The sequence below is a fragment of the Petaurus breviceps genome, unplaced genomic scaffold, assembly GCF_028583685.1.
Source record: "Petaurus breviceps papuanus isolate PSGF00001 unplaced genomic scaffold, PetGlider_PUasm1.0 90919, whole genome shotgun sequence".
Lineage (NCBI taxonomy): Eukaryota > Metazoa > Chordata > Mammalia > Diprotodontia > Petauridae > Petaurus > Petaurus breviceps.
The window spans coordinates 23825203-23846147 of record NW_027187378.1 but is presented as its reverse complement, the minus strand read 5'-3'; the positions used below and the strand labels follow the sequence as shown (position 1 = coordinate 23846147).

At 40.1% G+C, this 20945-nt stretch overlaps 1 protein-coding gene across 1 annotated transcript in view; it reads right to left on the bottom strand.

The window, feature by feature from the left end:
• Positions 1 to 20945, bottom strand: part of MAL (mal, T cell differentiation protein) — a 45869-nt gene that overhangs the window by 10797 nt on the left and 14127 nt on the right. Inside the window, exon 2 of the mRNA XM_069075577.1 lies at positions 2522 to 2689. Coding sequence (XP_068931678.1) covers positions 2522 to 2689 — 168 coding nt within the window. The remainder of the gene's footprint in view (positions 1 to 2521; positions 2690 to 20945) is intronic.

Below are 20945 nucleotides of genomic sequence, written 5' to 3'. Positions count from 1 at the left end.
TGCATTTAAAAACAGTATTCTGAGACAGCATCCCATAGGCTTTACCAGATTGCCAGAGGGGACCACAGCACCAGAAAAATTAAGAAGAAACCCTGTGTCTAGGTCAAGAACTTGGCTTCAGTTTGAAAGGCAGTTAAGTGTGGCTTTTCCTATGGCTGGGAAGAGATAAAATCAAACCAAATGACACTGGAGTATCTCCCTTTCCCCATCATTTACCACAAGCTAGCAACAGACAACTCATAGAACTGCCCTAGAACCTTTTCGGCCTCCCCTCAGGAACCTTCCCCAACTACTGCAAAGCCTTGGAGACAAAGATCCTTTACTGGTGTATGCAGTAATGCGACATTCACAAGCTCACAATCTCTGCCTGGAAAGGACCTCAGAGGCCACTGAGTCTAATCTCCTTATTTTAAAAATAGATTTTTTTACTAATATCTTTTATTTTTATATAACATTTATTTCTTCCATATCCTTTTCTTTTTCCTTGAGAGCCATAACATAACAAATAATTTTTTAAAAGAGAAAACGTTTCAGCAAACAATCAACACATAAAAAAAAATCTGACATTAAAAGCAAAGTTCCAGGCTCTCTTGACCTCCACCTCTACAAAGGAGCAGAGTCTCTTGTCTCTTCTTTGGGTCCAAGCTTGGCCTTTCAGTTTTGGAACATTCATCTTCAGTTGTTTTTTGGTGGTTCTTCTTTCCATTTACATCATTGCATATATTGTTTTTACTTTGCATCAGTTTCATGTAAATCTTTCCAAGTATGTCTACACAGTAATATTAATAATAATAGTAATACAGTTCATATACCACAATTTATTTAGCTATTTTTCACAGATGAGCATTTATTTTGTTTAGGGAGTTTTTCTTTTTGTCAAAGACCTTCTTGGGGTTTGTTCCTAGATCACCTAGATGATCTCTGATCATCTCTGGTCATTCTCTCATCACTCCCTTTGCATAATTCCAAATTGCTTACCAGGATGACTATCAAGTCACAGCTCCACCAACAATGTATTAGTGCACTTGTCTCTACACAACCCCTCTAATATTAACTATTTTCATTTTTGGTCATTTTTGCTGATGGACTGGGTGTGAGGTCATCCTCCTCATTTTAAAGAAAGAGTCCCAGAAAGGTTAAGTCACGTGCCCAAGGTCACATAGGTAGTAAGAAGCAGAGTCAAGATTAGAACTCAGTTCCTGTGACTACCCTAGAGCAGTTCCACTGAAGTATGCTTGCCAGGGTATAGGGCAGAGGCTGTCACCTGCTGCACAGAGAGTCTTCTAATTGGCTCAGTGCCTAGGGTTCAAGACAGTAGGATTAAACAAGATGGGAATAACAATGTTGTATGCTCATTGCTTTATAGTAGCAGATTTTTTTTCCCCTTCTCTTTTGAGATTTATGATTACCCAGTGAGGGGTAGGGAAGACAATATTGTTCTCATTTAAAAGATGAGAAAACTGAGGTCGAGAGCAATATTTTTCTCCTTATTTTACTTTAAATTGTTGATAATTTATGTGTTTAGGAAAGTGCTATCTTATCCTTTAGTATTATCTTATCCTAGTTATATGTGGCAGAATCAAAAAGAGGGAAAGTGAGTTAGGAGGAGTCTAAAGATGTAGATATTAGCAGGCCCAGATAGAATCTCTACAGTTTAATGATTCAGAACAACTACATGCAATGTTTCTCCACCAAGGTTCCCCTGTGGTGTTTCACCTTGGTGTTTCATCTGGGGTTTTTGAAGGCTGGGCTGGTGGAGTACAAGCCCTGCTGAGTACTCACTCAGTTGGAAGTGTTTTGAGCATCAGTCATATGCTGTCCCGTCATATGAAGACTTGAACTAAATTTGGAGAAAATTTTCAGTCATAGCCATCTCTCAAAGACAAGCTATGAAGCTGCAAAAAGATTGTCTTCTCAGAGAGAATGTAAACACCTTGAAAGCAGGAATTGTTTAACCTTTGTCTCTGGATTCCCAGCACCTAGCACCCTGTAGGCATTTAACAAATACTTCTTGATTGATGGGTACTATAGGGTAGTAGAACAACCTGGATGACCTGGCTTTGACCACGACTAAATCACTTCATTTCTCTGGGCTGTAGAATAAAGGAGTCAGAGTCCAGGATCTGGGACATTTGACCTTTTTGGTATCAAAGTCCCTTTGGCAGTCTGGTGAGACCTATGGACCTTTTCTCAGAATCATGCTTTTTATGTATAAAACAAAATGCATAGGATTACAAAAAGAAACTCACTATATTGAAATATAGTTGTCAAAATATTTACAAAAACAAATTTGTCTCCCCAGGTTCAGAACACCCAGACCACATCATCTCCAAGGTCCTTTCCAATGCTCCTATGCTCTAGCTAATGGAACCATAGATCCTTGGGATATGTAAGCAGTGGTAGAATCAGTCAATCAAGTACCCCAGGAAGGCAAGCTTCCCCTAAAAGATGGTGACTACTGGCAGCCTCCCCCAGCAGAAATATGAACATTATGTGCAAGTAGGAAAGGAATTTGACTCACCAAGGGCATCCAGGAAGCATCTCCACCATGAGCGCCAACAAAATAGAGGAAGAGCAAGATGGTCGTGGCCACGAAGCAGAACACTGACACAAACATGACCCAGCCCTGAACCAGAGGAAATTGTACTTTGGAAGAGGCCACCAGAATCCAGACCAAGCCTCCAAATATCTGCAAAGGAAACCAGGAGGGGAGGAAGGGTCACACTGTCGGCTGTGAATCGGGCAGAGGCATTTGAAGGATCTAGGAACTCAAAATTAGTAGGAATAGATGAACTTTGAGTCTTGTGGGTTTGAAGGGAGGTAAAGAAAAGATAAAAAATCTCACTTAAAATGCTTTATTCCCCCCCTCCCCATTTCACATAACATAAATTGCTTATTTTATTTTTGTTTTCCTTATTCTCTGATATTATTTGCTTATTTGGACTCTTCTGCCCCTCCCACCCAGAGGCCAACTCTGTGATTTCATTGGTGTAGGGACCTCCTGTGAGGAAACCTTTTAGCAAAGCAGATCAGCACTTACCTTGCAAGTGAAACTTTTTGAGTCCCTGCCCTCAAGGAGGTTGTTGGAAAGTCCTTTCCTTCTAGGCCCTTTCCTGCCTGTCCAGGTCTCACCCATCTCCCTGCTCTATACTCTCATTGCCCAGTTGAATGTGAACATAATACTTGGTACATCCTTCTAGATGACTGTCATCTGTGTTAGCTATCACTTCGAGAATTCACCCTATTTCTCCCTTTGTCTCTTCTGATAGACTGTAAGCTCCTTGAAGGTAAGATAGTTTTACATTGGAATTGATTGCATGACATGGGAGACACTGGCACAGGACCACCCAGCATGGAGAATCGAGTAGCCTGCATCAAAAATGGTGCTGTGCTCTATGAGCAAAGCAGAATTACAGTAGCTCAAAAGAAATGTGAGATGCACAAATCTGGAGACATCTCCACTCCAAATGTTTATGTGGAAGATTTGTGCCCCACCTGTGATAGAGCCTTCCCAGTTTATATTGGTCTTATCAGCCACAGTGAGACATACTGTACCTTGACTCCTACATAGTGATGTCATTTTTGTCTTCTTCAAGAATGAAGGGCAATAATTAGTATGTGTGTGTGTGTGTATAGAAGCATGTCAGAAGTGAAACTTGAACCCAGGTTTCCTGTCTTTGAGGCCAGCTCTCTATCCTCTGTGTCAAACTTCTTTTGCATGGCTCATGTTAAATACAAATACTTAATAGACTGATTGCTTCATCCAGGCCCTTGATAAAAATGCTGAAGAGCACAGGACCAAGGACAGATCCCTTTGGAACTCTTCTCTAGAGAACTTTTCTGTCACTGATCCATTGTGAATCACTACTTTTGGGGTTTGATCATTGAGTCTGTTTTGAACCCACCTAACTATTATAAGTCTGTGAGTCAAGAGGCTTTATTTTTTCATTTGAGAGTATAAAATTAAAAAAAAAAAGAGCTACTAGTTAAGAATTAGGAATTTGGTACAACAAAGTCTACACCAAGATTTCAGTATTAGAGTTGTGTTTTACTCATAGTAAGCACTTAATAGATAGTTGCTGAATTGAATAAATTATATGAAGTACAGAAAAAGACTAATTCTATCTATTTTGGCATACTATGGAATGGAGAAAATTCTTTTGGGAACTGGAGAGAAACTCTAAAGAGATATTCCATTTAGACCAGCAGGCAATTGTGGTCTTCATAATTTAGGATGAAAGTATCTAAATATGAAGAGGGAAGAAAATATTCAATGGATTGAATACATACCTCATTAAAATATATATACTTAAAAAACAAGTAGACTCGAGACTGCATTGGTATAAGAAATTCCCATTAAGGAAGTTCTTCTTTCTGCAATTCATGATTTTAAGTTTTTTACATTTCAATTTATTTATTGATTTTAGTTTTCAACTTTCACTTTCACAAGATTTTGAGTTTCAAATTTTCTCATCTCTTCCTTACCTCCAACCCATGACAGCATGCATTAAAATTACCCCTTCCCCCAATCTACCCTCCCTTCGACCACTCTGCCCTTCCCATCCTCTTCCCTTTCAATTTTCCTGTAGGATAAGATAGATTTCTACATCCCATTGCCTGTACATCTTCTTTCTTTTTTTTTTTTTTTGCCTTTTGGAGAGCAATTGGGGTTAAGTAACTTGCCCAAGGTTACATGGCCAGTTGTTTTGTGTGGGTGTTAAGTATCTGAGGCCGGAACCAATCCCAGGTCCTCCCGACTCTGAGGCCGGAGCTTTACTCACTGTGCCACCTAGCTGCCTCCTGTATATTATTTCCCAGCTGTATATAAAAACAATTTTTAACATTTGTTTTTTAAAAACTTTTGAGTTCCAAATTCTCTCCCTTCCTACCTCCCCACCCATTCTCATTGAGATGGCAAGCAATTTTATATAGGTTATACATTGTAGTCATGCAAAACACTTCCATAATTGTCATATTGTGAAAAACGATATTTCCTTCCATCTTATCCCATCCCATTTATTCTGTTCTCTCCTTTGACCTTGTCCCTCCTCAAAAGTGTTTGTTTCTGATTACCCCTTCCCCCAATCTGCCCACCCTTCTATTACGCCCCCTACTTTCTTGTAGGGTAAGATAGAATTTCATACCCAACTGAGTGCGTATGTTATTCTATCCTTAAGCCAGATCCAATGAGAGTAAGTTTCAGTCATTCACGCTCACCTCCCCGCTCTTCCCCTCCACTATAAAAAGTTTTTCTCACCTCATTTAAGTGAGATAATTTACTGCATTCTACCTCTCCCTTTCTCTTTCTCCCAGTAATTCCTCTCTCATCCCTTAATTTTATTTTTTAGATATCATCCGTTGATGGTCAACTCACTTTGTGCTATTCCCTCCAGCTACCTTAATAATGAGAAAGGTCTCATGAGTTACACATATCTTTCCATGTAGGAATGTAAACAGCTCAACTTTAATAAATTCCTCATGATTTCTCTTTCCTTTCTACCTTTTCATGTTTTTCTTGAGTCTTGTAGTTGAAAGTCAATTTTTCTATTTAGTGTTAGCTTCTTAAGAATGCATCAAATTCCTTTACATCATTGAATATCAATTTTTCCTCCTCATTTATTTCACTCAGTTTTGCTGGGTAGGTGATTCTTGGTTTTAATCTTAGCTCCTTTGACCTCCAGAATATGATATTATAAGCCCCCTGATTTCTTAATGAAGAAACTGCTAAATCTTAGGTTATCCTGATTGTGGTTCCACAGTAGGTGAATTGTTTCTTTCTGGCTGCTTGCAATATTTTCTTATTGACCTGGGAACTCTGGAATTTGGCTATGATATTCCTGGGAGTTTTCCTTTTGGGATCTCTTTCAGGAGGTGATCTGTGGATTCTTTCAATTTCTATTTTACACTCTGGTTCTAAATTTCTTGAAAGATGATGTCTAGACTCTTTTTGACCATAGCTTTCAGGTAGTCCAATAATTTTTAAATTATCTCTCCTGGATCTATTTTCCAAGTCACTTGTTTTTCTCAATGAGATATTTCACATTGCTTTTTATTTTTTCATTCTTTTGGTTTTGTTTTATAATTTCTTGCTTTCTCATAGAGTCATTAGCTCCATTCTAATTTTTAATGAATTCTTTTCTTTTCTGTGTGTGTGTGCATACTCAAGCAAAGTTTTATTTGCATAGTATTTGCTACACACACAAGCATGTGTTTTATTCCCTTTTTAACACAAATAATTTAATTTTATATAATCAATTCCAAATTATTGAGACCTATATTCATACAGAAGGCAAACCATAAAATGGAAAGGTTTTTCCATGCAATATGTACCTAGATCAAATCTCAGTACCTCTTCCTATCCCCAAAGGAAAAAAAATGATTGACACACTGAGCCATCATGATGGAACAAATGGATGGTGTAGTAGATAGAATGCTGGGCCTGGAGTCAGAAAAACCTGAGTTCAAATGTGACCTAAGATACTTCCTAGGTATGTGACCCTGTTCCAGTCACTTGTTGTCTGCTTCAGTTTCTTCATTTGTAATATGAGGCTAATAAGAACTTCTACCTTCCTGGGGTTGTTTTAAGGATCAAATGAGGTTACATCTGTAAAGTGCTTAGCACAATGCTGGGCACATAGTGTTATATAAATGCTAGTTATCATCATTATTATTGAAAAGGTACAGAGTGAAGAAGGCAAATTCCAAAGGCACATCTGGAATGCTATTAAAATGACAGATAGAATGGGAGCATGTCTTAGAAACTCTGAGGAGAGAATCAGATCACAAAATATTAGAACTACTGAACTGGCTTGCTGTCTCTGTTCTGTATCAAATATATTTCTTGTTATTGTTCTATGATGTTCTGTCAATCACCTAGAAATGGGAAAAATCTGTGCCTGTAAAATGCAGTGTATACATGCTTGCATTTTTTTCCTATGTACACACATGTAATCATGGAAGGAATTATTTTCTTCACTGCGTTTTTGGACTTCCTTTTCCATTTGACTGATTATGGTTTATTTGTTTTTTTTTTTTTTAAAGCAACTGGGGTTAAGTAACTTGCTCAAAGTTACATGGCCAGGTGTTTCTGAGTGGGTGCTAAGTGTCTGAGCCCAGATTCGATCCCCAGGTCATCCTGACTCTGGGGCCGGTGCTCTTACTCACTGTGCTACCTGGCCGTCCCACCGATTATGCTTTTTTTTAAGGCATTCTTTTCTTCATTGGCTTTCCAAACCTCTTTTGCCATTTGCCCTAGAGTCTGTTTTTTAAGGTGTTATTTTCTTCATTATATTTTCGGGTCTGCTTTACCAAATTGTTGACTCATTTTTCATCATTTTCTTGCATCACTCTCATTTCTCTTCCCAATTTTTCCTCTACTTCTTTTACTTGTTTTTCAAAAGGCTTTTTGAGCTCTTCCATGACCTGAGACCAATTCATATTTTTCTTGGAGGCTTTGGATATAGGAGTTTTGACTTTGTTGTCTTCTTCTGGTTCTATGTTTTGTTATTTTTTGTCACCAAAGTAAGATTCTATAGTCAGTTTTTTTCTGCTGTTTGTTCATGTTCCCATCCAAACACTTGGCTTTTTAACTCTTTGTTAAAGTAGGTCTCTGCTTCCAGAGTGGAGGGCAAACTGTCCCAAGGTTCAGGGATTTTGTGCATCTGTTTTCAGAGATACTTCTAGGGATCTGTAAGTTTTCAATTCTTCTAAGGTGGTATGATCTAAGAAGAGATGTTTACTCCTCTCCTGACCTGCTCTGGTCAGTGAGGGATCACAAGCACTCTTTTCTGCCCTGGAATTGTGAGAAAGGTTCCCTTTCTACTGCTTCCCCAAGCTTTGCTATGCCAGTACTCCTCCTCACCCCAGGACTGCCACCCAGGACTATGAGACCCAGATCTGAATATGGGCAATGCAACAGAATCCTGCCTCAGTGCCAGCAAGGAGATCCCTGTAATCTCCTTCTGATCAGTTGTTCGATCCCCTTACTATCTGTGGGCTGAGAGCTCTGGAAGCAGCTGCTGCCACTGCCCCTGCTACTACTGCTACTGCCACCACCTGGGCTGCGATGGGGCAGGGCTGGTCTGCACTCCTCTATCACCCAGGTCCAACAGACTTTTCCCACTGATCTTCTAAGTTGTCTTTGGCATTTGAGAGTTGGGAAGTTTGGAAACTTGCCTCAGTTGTCAGTGATGCAGTCCCCTGAGGTCTGCTCCAGGTTTGCTGGGACCCAGTCTGTGCCAGCAAGGCCCACACTGGACTGTGCTCCTCTCCCAGCCCAGTGCAACAAGACATTTTCTGTCGACCACCCAGGTTGTCTTGGGCTAGAAATTTGTTTCACCTTGTCTTTTTGTGGGTTCTGCTACTTCAGAATTTTAGAGTAATTTTCTTACAGGAACTTTGAGGGGTTTGTGGGAGAGCTCAAGTGAATCCCTGCTTTTACTCCGCCATCTTGGCTCTGCCCTGCAATTCAACATTTTAGAGAGTTGTCTTGGAGACACTGGGAGATTAAATGATTTGCCCAGGTTTATACAGTATCAGAGGTGGAACTTGAAGCCAGGTCTCCAGACTCACAGGGTTGCTATGCCAACCTGCTTCTCATGAAGTAAGGCATTGCATTTTTAGTGTTCTGACTAGCCTTGTTGATATAATTGTTCTATTCTGTCTTTAGGAAAAGCCCAACCACCTCTAGCTCAATTCACCACAGCTGATGTGACAAGGTAGCAGTGGCATCCTGCTTGCAAACAGGTCCTTTTCTAAAGCAAATATCACTCAGAACAAGAATACTATGAGAAAAGACCCAAGAAAGCATGATTCTAATGGTCCACACAATGAACAGTTGAATTCCCTTGGGTGTAACCACTAGAACTTAATGAATAAGGCATTTATTTAGGATTAGGTTCCCACCCAGCTTTGTACATCTTATGGCTCATTGAGGTGTGGTGATTTGGGGGTAGAATTATAGGTTCATAGGATTTAACGTTGAAAAGGACCTTGGACATCATAGACCACAAACACACAATTTCACAGGTAGGAGAATGGAGATCAGTAAAGTTGAATGGCTTTCTGAAGGTCCCACACCTAGAAAGTGAGTCAGGATTTAAACTCAGGTCTCCCGATGCCAAAACCAGGGTCCTCTTCCCTACATCATGCTATCTCTAAGGTAAAGTAAAATCAAGTCAATGAGCATTTGTCAACAGCCTCAGACACTTACTAACTGTCTGACACTGGGCAAGTCACCTAACCCTCAGTTTCATCACCTGTAAAATGAAGGAAATGGCAAACCATTCTGGTATCTTTGACAGGAAAACCCCAAATAGGGTCATGAGGAGCTGGACACAATTAAAACAACAACTATGGGTCAAGAACTGTGTCAAGTGCTGAGGATAAAAGAGACCATTATAAACCATGAACTGCCCACCACGAAGTGCGACTGAATTTATTCTGTTGCTTTGCAATCCTTTTTGAATCTGCTATGTGGCTTCAAATTCTTTCTAATTGTTCTTTTATGTCCATGCACTGAAAAGCTCATGAAAAGTGAGAAGTCATCCATGAACTTGACTCTGATTCTAATTTTATTTATTTCCTAAAACTCCTGTTCACCTACTACTTCCATGGATGCTTTGTACATAATAGGTACTTACTAAGCACTTTATTCTTTCATCCATCCCATTCATGGGTTAAGAAACTTGAACTGTTTGAAATTACATTGACAGCTACTTGAGGGGGAAAGAATAGGCTAGTTGAATAAACCAGACTTAATATCTTCTCCCACTCAGAGCTGATATCCTTGGAGTATTTCCTCTTCATCAGAGTTATGCAGAAATTTTTACATTACACATATGATAATAATATTCTTCCAGTGATGTTGTATGGCCATAAGTCATTGACTGATTCTTCTTGAAGAATTAAAGTTGCAAGTCACCCCAGGGTGAATGAGGAAATATAGAATGAGGGTGAACAGCAGTAGCACATGTTCAGTGAAAAGTTGTGAAGAAAGACTGCAGGGTGTTTTGGATAAGGAATTGGCATGGGAGACAAGAAGACCTTTGATCTTCATCTAGTTATTTAACCCCTCAACACCCTAGTCAAATCTTTAAGACTAAATATCAGAAAAAGTACATTGGTAGAGGGAGGTTCCTTAAACAAGAGTTCTCTGCATCAATGACATCACAGGTCTGGTTAAAAAAGAAAGAATTGTGCAAAAGCATAAAGGATAGCATCAGGGAGATGTATGACTGGAAAAAAAAGAAAGATTGGTCATGATATACAAGATCTACACAATGACCAAGAACACAGCACACAACAGAACAAGATATACCCACATGTGTATAATGTTAAAGGTTCTAGAGGAATGTCCCTAAGTATGGTGGATGGATCTCTAAGTGGAGGATTTCTGGGTGAACCTAGACAAGACAGTCATAGAATGGGCAGGCAGGGATGGGCTATAATTTGCATTGTTGGTGAGAGAATTTACATCAATGAGATCAATCATCCAAGCATTTATTGAGCTCCCACTAGGAACCAGAGGGCAGCTAGGAGGCACAGTGGATAGAGCAGCAGACCTGGAATCAGGAAGATGAATCTTCCTGAGTTCAAATTTGGCCTTAGACACTTACTAGTTGTGAGACCCCGGGCAAGTCACTTAACCCTATTTGCCTCAGTTTCTTCATCCACAAAATAAGCTGGAGAAGAAAATGGCAAACCACTTTAGAATCTTTGCCAAGGAAATCCCAAATGGGGTGATGAAGAGTTGGACATGACTGAAAAATGACTGAACAACAATAGGAACCAAGTGCTATGATATGCTCTAGGAATATAAAGACATAAATGAGTCAGTCCCTGTCATCAAGGTACTAGAAACTATGTAGAAACATATTCACAGACAGGTTAAAACAAGACCTATACAAACTAGTTACACAGTAATAGGGGACACCATTTGACAAAATTAGGAAAGGCCTTTGGAAGGAAGCAACATTTGAGCTCAACCTTTAAGAGAGTCAACCCTTCCAAGAGGAAGGGCTAAAGAGGTAGAATATTCCAGGTGTGCAAAGCTATGGTGACTGGATGACAGTGTTTTTGACAGAAACAAGGAAATGAAAAGAAAGATGAGTTTATGGTGAAAGAGAATGTGCTCTGTTTTGCACATGTTGAGTTTGAGATGCTTATGAAATATCCAAGTGGAAATGTTAAGTATGCAGATGAAGAGACAGGATGAGAGATACACAGAGAAAGACAGAGAGGCAGAGGGAGACAAAGAAGGAATGAGGGAGCTATGGGAAGAGAGAAGGGAGGAGAGAGGGAAAAGAGGGGGAGAGAAAGAGAGAGAGAGACAGAGAGACAGAGAGAGAGAGACAGAGAGAGAGAGACAGGGAGAGAGAGACAGGGAGAGAGAGACAGGGAGAGAGAGACAGGGAGAGAGAGAGAGAGACAGAGAGTGCTGCATGTTTAGATTTTGGAATTATCCGCATAGAGTCTAATCCATGGGGACTGATAACAATGAGAGAGCATATATAGAGAAGACAAGGGAGCCTATATGACAGAGAACTAGGGTCCATTGATGATTAATTGATCAAAGGAGAGAAAGATGTAGCAATAAGACAGGAAGAATAATCATAGATTTTGATCTGGAAGGGGCACTGGAAACCACTGAATTCAGTCAGAAGAGAACAGTGTCACACTGAGGAGAAAGTATCCAGGAGGGGAGGGTGGTCAATAGTATTAACTGTTGCAGAGGTCAAGGACAAACAGTTGAAACCGATGAGATCACCAAGAGAGTATAAAGAAGGAAGAGGAGTTAAGATTCTTTGGATACATAAGATCAAGGATCCATTAAAGTACAGCCACAAGAGGATTCTGGGAAGATGGTGGAGTAGGTCAGAAAATTACAAGCTCTCCAGATTTCCCCCACAAATAAGACAAGATAAGTGAATCAGAGCAAATGTAGAGTGGGTAAAATGAACAAGAGTTGGCGCAGAACAGTGGTCCTCCATGGGACAACTGAAGGAGAATGGAAGAAGAGTCTCAGGACTGAGGTTTGGTCCCGGTGAAGCATAAAGACCTCCAGGCTAACTGCTGAAACAGCAAACGGCGAGCCCTGTGGCTAGCTGGGTTGGGAGGTGACCTTGGCCCCAGCCACAGAAATTTTCACCTCTTGGACAGTGTGGAGAATTGGACTTTTGAGCAGGGGAAGATTGAGGGAACTTCTGCCGATGGGGGAACTGTGCTGTGCTGTGCTGCCAAGGTGCAGCTCTAGGTGGGAAGGAGCCAGCACCTGCCAGGTAGGTACAGAAGCAGAGGGTCAGAAATGTCCCTGGCTATGAACACTTACAGGACGGTGTAGTTCTTGGTTTCGGTTCCAGGCCAGAGGGAGAAATTAAAGGAGGATCCCCCACGACCCGAGGACGAGAGGTTTTTGCAACAATAAACTGCTACCAATTTTAAAAAACGAGTAGTTTAAGGAGAAAGAATCCAACTACAGAACATTACTATGGGAATGGAGAACCAGGGTTCATCTTCAGAGGAGCATAATGAAGCAAAAAAACCCTCTCCTACTCCAAAGAGTAATGTCAAATTCTGCCAATCAAAATCTTATCATTCTCAGGAAAGGAGAAAAGTAATGCTGATTTGACAAGTTTTTTTGTTATTAATTTCACACTAAAATCTCCAGTGCAATCCAGTGGTTTGGTTGGTGACTACAATGTTCAAGGCTCTCTGCTAGGTATTGAAGTTACAAAGGCAAACAAATTTAAAAAACAAACAAACAAACAAAAATATCCTGCTCTCAAGGAACTTACATTCCACTAAGGGATAAACATGAAAACCAATCAATATGATCATTATGATTTGAGATGGGAAAGAGAACTGTGAACTAGGAGGAAGCAGAAAATGCTTCCCAAAAGAGGGAGCCCTTGAGCAGAACTTTGAATGAAGCAGGATCTTTGTGAAGAAAACCCCAAATTGGGTCACAAAGAGTCAGACATAACTGAAAAACAATTTTAAGAGAAGGTAGAAAGGAAGGAGTACTTTCCAGGCATGGGGGACAGTCTGTACAACCACAGGGTCAAAAGATGAAGATGGAGGGTGAGGAACATGGAGTATCCTGCCTTGACTAGAACACAGGGTGCATGAAAAGGAGAAACCTAAGTCTGGAGAAGTAAACTGGCACCAAGTTGCATAGACTTTACATGTCAAGCTGAGCTTTTTGCATTTCATGCCTAGAGGCAACAAGGAATCCTGGAAGATTGTTGATTGAGCAGGAGTGCCACATAGAATGTTGTAGTTCTATTTCCTCTGAGCACTCCTCTCCTATAGGTTGCCTAAGGTGGCCGTTAAAACAACACCATCCTTCCAGTCACCACTTCAAGGAATTAGAGGAACAAAGCTTCTCAGAAGGAGCATTTGATGTGGAGTCAGAAGACCCAGTTCAAGGCTCAGGTCTGCTGCTACCCAAAGTCAATTAATAATAAGACCTGAAAAAATTATATGACTCAACTTTAAACTCAAGTTTCCTTAATGTATAAAAATTATCACCCCTGCGAAGATTTGGAGGGGAGATATCTCTAAATTCATATGTCTCATGTTTCTTTTGAGCTACTTCAATTCTGCTTTGCTCACAGAACACAGCACCTTCTTTGATGCAGGTACACCATGCTGGGGGGGGGTCCTTTGGCAGTGTCTCCCATATTTCACAAGTGTTTCAAAAGTTCTTGAGAGGCGGCTAGGTGGTGCAGTGAATAGAGCACCGGCCCTGGAGTCAGGAGGACCTGAGTTCAAATCCGGCCTCAGACACTTAACACTTACTATCCATGTGAACTTGGGCTAACAACAAATGCCCTCCAAAAAGAAAAAAAAAGGTTCTTCAGAGAGACCTTGACAGTGTCCTTGTACCATTTCTTCTGACCTCCATGTGAGCACTTGCCTTGTATGGGTTCTCCACAAAATAGTCTTAGGCAAATGCACATTTGGCATTTGAACAAGACTGATCAAGACTCAACTGAAATGCTCTCTTCTACATGAAGTCTTTCCTGATCCTTCTACTTGCTAGTGTCCCCAAAGTAGCTTATGTTCATTTGGTATATATATGTAATCTTACATATGCACACATGATCTCCCATTAGAATCAAAGTGTCATTTGGTTGGGAACCATTTAAAAATGGTTTATACAAAGTCACCAGATAGTTCACGCCCTTATTATTTCTTTCTGGCCTATAGCCTCCTAATGTATGGGAATCTCAACTCAATGTAAACCGTTGGGACAAAAAGCTTGTTTTAGGGGCAAAGGGAAGGATACCACCCCACCTATATCTATAAATGTGAACCAAGGGATAGGACAAATGTAGTAGTTCACCACAGAGAGATAAGTCACTGATTTGCCCGTATGAAGTCAACTTTATCCCATATCTCAGGATAACCCTCATCAAATATTTGTTAAAACCAGGGAGGCAGAGAAGATAAGGGTGATTCATTCTACACCTAAGTGGCACTGGGCAATGGAGGGAAGGCTGGACCTATAGCCAAAGAACCACAGAATCTCAGAGATGAAAAGATGCTCGGTTATCATGAGGTCCAATCCATACCTGAAAGGAATGTCCACTATAACAGCTGACAAGTGGAGAAGGAAATGGCAAACCCCTTCAGTATCTCTGCCACCAAAGTATGTCTTTTGGAACAAGGAAGTATTTAAATGTTTTGGATTAGAAGTGCTTACATGTTGGGCCATAGAATTGTTGGTTGTCACATAGAATAATGTCACAACAATGTGTTGGCATCACATAGAATAATGGCATATAAAAACACAAAACCTCAACAAACGAAACTATTAAGCAGAATCAAAGCTGCCTTTTGGAAACATGATAGTAAAATCTCTAAGACAAGGGGATATCCCCTAATCTAATCCCCTGTTTTCCATTAAAGAAATTAACCCAGAGGAGGAAATGACTGGAAGGGAAAGCCCATATAACTTAATAGTGCAGCTGCATGGTTCAGGGGATAGAGTCGAAGGCCTGAAGTCAGGAAAGTCTGAGTTCAAATTTAGCTATAAAATCAGGGAAATGACAGCATCTACCTCACAGGGTTGTGAGGATAGACTGAGCTAATACTTATAAAGTTAGCACAGTACCTGACCTATAATAGGTGCTATATGAATATTTATATATGCTTAGAATCCAATTTTCCTGGCTCCTAGACTTTCTGCTATGCTACACGGCTTCCTTGGTAAATGACTGATAATCACTTTAATAATTAATTATTATTATTAACATGATTAATAATTACATCACCAAAATTTTGACTCAATATGATACTTTGATTCTGACAATCTCCAGGCATTTAGACATCTGTTATAATTTTATTATCCTTACATGTCTGGAGACAGGCAAGCAAGGACATTACCAGCCCCAAGTTAGAGATGAGGCATCTGAGACACGTTGGTGTAATGTAATTGCCATTACTATTACAGCTGGGCACTCATTAACTTGTTCAATGAGTAGTTTAATGAGGTTGAGGCTGAACAACAATACTTGAAAGTTCTAATGTCCCTCCAAACCATTTAAAAATCCTCCGAAGCTGATAGGATAGGTCAGAATTATTGAAGAACTCCCTATTCTTCTGGGTTTCCTCCTGAGTTTCAGTGTAATGTACTCTAAACCATAGAGTTAAAGCTGGAATCTTCTGTTGTTCAGTTGTTTTGCAGTCATTTCTGACTCCTAGTAAGTCTATCTGGAGTTTTCTTGACAAGGTACTGGAATTGTTTGCCATTTCCTTCTCCAGTTTGTTTTATAGATGAGGAAATTGAGATAAACAGGGTTAAGTGACTTGCCCAGGGTCACTCAGCTAGTAAGTTTCTTTCCTTTTTTTTTTTTTTTTTGCCTTTTTGGAGGGCAATTGGGGTTAAGTGACTTGCCCAAGGTCACATGGCTAGTTTTTGTGTTAAGTGTCTGAGGCTGGATTTGAACTCAGGTCCTCCTGACTCCAGGGCCAGTGCTCTATTCACTGTGCCACCTAGCTGCTCCAGCTAGTCAGTTTCTGAAGTCAGATTTGAACTGAGGAAGATGAGTCTTCCAGACTCCAGGACCAGCACTTTATCCCTTGTACCACAGAACTAGCCTAGCCTAATTTTCATCTCTCTCTCTCTCTCTCTCTCTCTCTCTCTCTCTCTCTCTCTCATACATGAGAAGCATGAGGTCCAAAGAGTTTGCCAACATCACAGGTAGTAAATGACAGAGCTGGGATTTGAACCTAGGTTCTTTGGCTCCAAATCCATCCTTCCTTACACTGCTCTACACTGTTTTTTCCCCTATACCACCTTGAGTCCCACAGGCATAGCTTCAGAAGCAGAAAAATGGAAGGTCATATGTACAAATGCACAGGATGCAATTTTGCCCAAGGACAGTCTTGTTCAGAAGCAGGACCCTGAGCAACTAACCATTAGCCCTCCATTCTTCCCACTGGCTTCCTGTGCTGTTGATTTTAGCGGTGGCCACACCACTACCTTTAGGAATCATCTTACCAGTTTGGGCCTCAGTTTTCTTATCTGTTAATAGAGGGGTTTGCCAAAAGCTTTAGGAACTGAATGCTGTCAACTAAAAAAAAAGTAATTTTTTAAAAAGAGGGGGGTGGTGTTTGCAAGGAGGTTAAGGACAGAAAGAAAAGCCCAATGTAAATCCAAATATGATAGGAAGCTGGGTGGTTAGTGGATTAGAGTATCAGGCACGAGTCAGGAAGACTCATCTCTTTGAGTTCAGAACTGGCCTCAGACACTCACTAGCCTTGCAACCCTGAGAAAGTCACAACCCTGCTTGCCTCAGTTTTCTCATCTATAAAAAGAGCTGGAGAAGGAAATGGCAAACCATTCCAATATCTTTGCCAAGAAAACCCCAAATGGGGTCACAGTCAGACATGACTGAAAATAAATGAACAACAACAAATATGCAAATATTCATAACAACACCACCTTTTTGTAGTAGCAAAAGCTGACAACAGAGTAGATAGCAACTGATTGAAAAACACAAACTAATTGTGTCACAAAGAAGTTATAGAATAGCATACCAAAGGTAACAATGAGTAAGAACTCCAACAAGTATGGGAAGATTCCATTCAAGCACCATCTTCCACATGAAACACCCTTCCCTGCCTTAGCAAACTCCTTCCCCCAAAACACCTTGTATTCATTTTGTTTATATATATATTACATATACATACACATAGCTGCTTTTTACAGTCTTTCTGAGAGCACCCTTCCTCCCACGCACTTCCTCCCCAAATTGCTTTGTATATGATAACCATGTAATATGTGTATATACATATATATGTACAAATATGCAACTATGTACACATAGTCTCTCTCCCTGTTAGACTATAAGCTCCTTAAAGGCATGGGCTGCTACGCTTTTGGCTCTCTATCTCCAATGTTTAGTATAATGCCTGGCAATAAATTCTTAATGATTGAACAGCTACATTATGAATTAAGAACCTGGAAACAATTTACGTCTTGACTAAAACAAAATAAAATTAAAATAGCATTTCACTAAAAGGCAGACTGTGATTAATGGTAATGATTAATTTCTGTTGCAGGGAACAGATGATGATGAAACATGCCTCCTTCCTCTTGGGAGACAGGTTGGTAGACCATGGGTACAGAGTGTTGCAGACACTGTCAGATATAGTTGCTGCATTGGTAGATTCTATTGATGGGGGCAGGTAGGTGTCTTAATGGACTGAGTGCTGGGGTTGGAGTCAGGAAGACCTGAGTTCAAATCTGGCCTCAGACACTTACTAACTGTGTGACCCAGGGCAAGTCACTTTAACCCCTATTTGCCTCAGTTCCTCATCTGTAACATGAGGACATTTTACTGGAGAAGGAAATGGTAAACCACTCTAGTATCTTTGCCAAGAAAACCACCATGGTCATGGAGAGTTGGACATAACTGAACAACAGCAGCAAGAATCTGCTGAACAGTTTTCCTTTGTCACAAGGGAAAATTCAGTGTGAAGGGTTACAAATAAACAAAATAAAAATAAATTAAAGTAATTGGACCAAAGTTTCTTCTAGTTCCAACACGCTAAGATCTAATGAGCATAATGAAAAAAAAAAATCCTACCATGATGTACAAAGAACACTTCCACCAGATTCCCAAGTGATTTGTTTTTGGTGTGGTATGGAGGTGAACAAGGTCAGTTATTCTGAAAGTTTGTCTTCAGTGTTTAAACTCTGGCAAGTTCCTCAAAGTTGGAAAGGCTCAAGTACTAACTCCAAGACAGACCATGATGAGCCTTTTACCCAAGAAACAGAACTGCCAAGTTAGTGACCAGGGGATGAGCTTTTGATTTTGGCCATGGAAAATCATGCAACTATGAAGGAAAGTGTGGAATGGTTGTGATGTGCATGGGTAAACTGAGAGCTCCTCCCCACCCCCCTCCGTGAAATTACAACTGTTTGAAAAAGTTCTTAAGTGGTGCTGTTATTGAAAGCAAACGTCAGGCTTTTGGTGTCAGAAATAACAACAAAGCACAAGAATGAGAAAGTTCAGAAAAAACCTGTTTCCCCAGGTTGGGGGTGGGGAGAGAGGGGAGAACAGGAAAATAGGAAAAATGCCTTCCTTTTAAATAATCTTAGTTTTAAAAATCCTCACACTTTTGATATATAGGTATTTCTGTAGCTTAATTAACCTAAAGCAAAATGCATGTTCTTTTGTAATTACCCAGGTAAGTTTTTTTTTAATTAAAGAAATTATTCTTTTGCTGAATTACGTGTGCAATAAGGCCTATGACTGTCTCTGCCTTTAATGGGAGCGTTCTGGTGGAGGTTCAGGTGCTAATCTGTGTGTGGAGAAAGAGAAGGATTCTGCGCCTTGATTCTCTTCATCACTTCTCACACGGCTTTTATATCTTAATTGTTTTTGTTATTGCATTGGTAACTTTTGCATGGTCTGGGTAACAGAGAGTTCCATAACAGATGGGCTTGGGTTACCAATTTGCATAACTGATGACAACCAAAGGAACACGGAAGCTGGAAAAAGCAGTCAGAGGCTCTAGAATTAGAGTTCCCAGAGACTTCAGGGGCCCAGTTGTTACACTTGAGTAACTGCAGGAACAGCAGAGTTTTCATGAGGTTCTTGCTCAGCTCCCTGCTTCATTCAGCCTGTGTCTATGCAAGCACAGTTCAGATGTACCAAATAATTGTAACTGAAATGTCCAGATAACCCACAATAGTAGGGTCTTGGGATGGGGAAAGAGTAAATCACTTCACCACCATACTTTATAGGCATATTCTTTATGGATTGAGTCTTTATTTTTTCCATCATGGCTTACTTTTTAATCATAGTTAGCATTTATATAGTGCTTTAAGGTTTGCAAAACACTTTATAAATCTAATCTCATTTTATCTTTATAGAAGTTCTGGTTTACTAGGTGCTATTTATTATTTATTATTGTGGAGTTGTTTCAGTCACATCCAATTCTTTTCGACCCCATTTTGGGGTTTTCTAAGCAAAAGTACTGGAGTGGTTTTCCGTTTCTTTCTTTGACTCACTTTACAATTGAGGAAATTTGAGGCAAGGAGGGTTAAGTGACTTGCCCAGGGTCACACTGCTAGTAAGTGTCTGAGGCTGGATTTGAACTCAAAAAGATGTCTTCTTGATTCCAAGCCCTATGCTCTTAGTTACCCATAGGCGCTATTGTTATCCCTTTTTTTATAGAGGAGGAAAGAAACAGAGGTTAAATGACTTGCCCAAGGTCACACAGCCAAACATTCTGACTTAACTAGAACTCAGGTCTTCCTGATTCCAAATCCAACACACTCTCCACTGACTTTTAGTCATGTTGCAATTGAGATTGATGACCAGGAAGAGAGAAAAACTGGTTGACTAGGCTAAGGCAGAAAAAGATTAGTTAACTAAACTATCAGTCAGGCAGAGACTGTTGTGCTAGTTGGCTCTGTATTAATAATAAGCATAGTAATTCCCTCCTCCGCCCCTCCCCCGCAACGGGGTAGAAGGAAACACAGAAAAAACTATTTTTGAAAAGCTTTTTAGAAAATTTAAACTATAAACAATTTAGAATTTGAGGTTTTATTCTGAATTTTTTTCACTACATTGCTGTTATTTGTTGAGATTTTTAAAATAATTAATTATAAATGTAGGATTATTGGGCCTTAGAGCCCAACAGAATATAAGGATTTAATGAAGGGATCTCAGAAGTCAAGTAGTCCAACCCCTTCATTTTACAGATAATAACAATGGCCAGCACTTCTAATAGGCATTAAGGTTTGCCAAGTTCTTCATGTTATCTCTTTTTTGCCTCACAATCCTGGGAGGTAAATACTATCCCCATTTTACAAATGAGGAAAACTCAGAGACATGAATTGATTTGTCTGTGGTCACATAGCTAGTATCTGAGGCAGAATTTGAATTCAGGTCTTTCTGGCTTAAGTTCTGTGCTTTGTCCACCTGAGGAGATTGAGGCTAAGTGGCTTATTCAAGGTCATCCTTTAGTTACAATAATTTACAACAATCAAAAATTATAGTTACAAAAAATAACTGCAAACAAAACCAAACATGAGGAGGGAGATGGCAGGTGGCAATGGTCACGGGATCATTTTACATGACAGGAAAGATTTGAACTGGTTCTGAATGATGGATAAGATTAAGACAGGCCAGGGGGAAAGAGAGGTGGATGGAAAGGTGGGAGCAGAGATTCAGAGGTAAAAAAACAAAACAAAACCCAGGAGTATGTGTTCTTGAAGAGTGAATAGACTGATTTCTTTAGTCACTCTGGCTGAAAAAATTCATCACCTAGTATTTAGCCTTCCGATGATGAGACTCTTGATCTCAATTCAGCTGGTCCTTGGACTTCCTGGCTTGGGGGTGAGTAAGTAATGTGCCAGAAATCTTGCCCTTCTGGCATAGCCTTTAGGGTCCAGGGTCACTTCCACATCATGGTACCTTAGA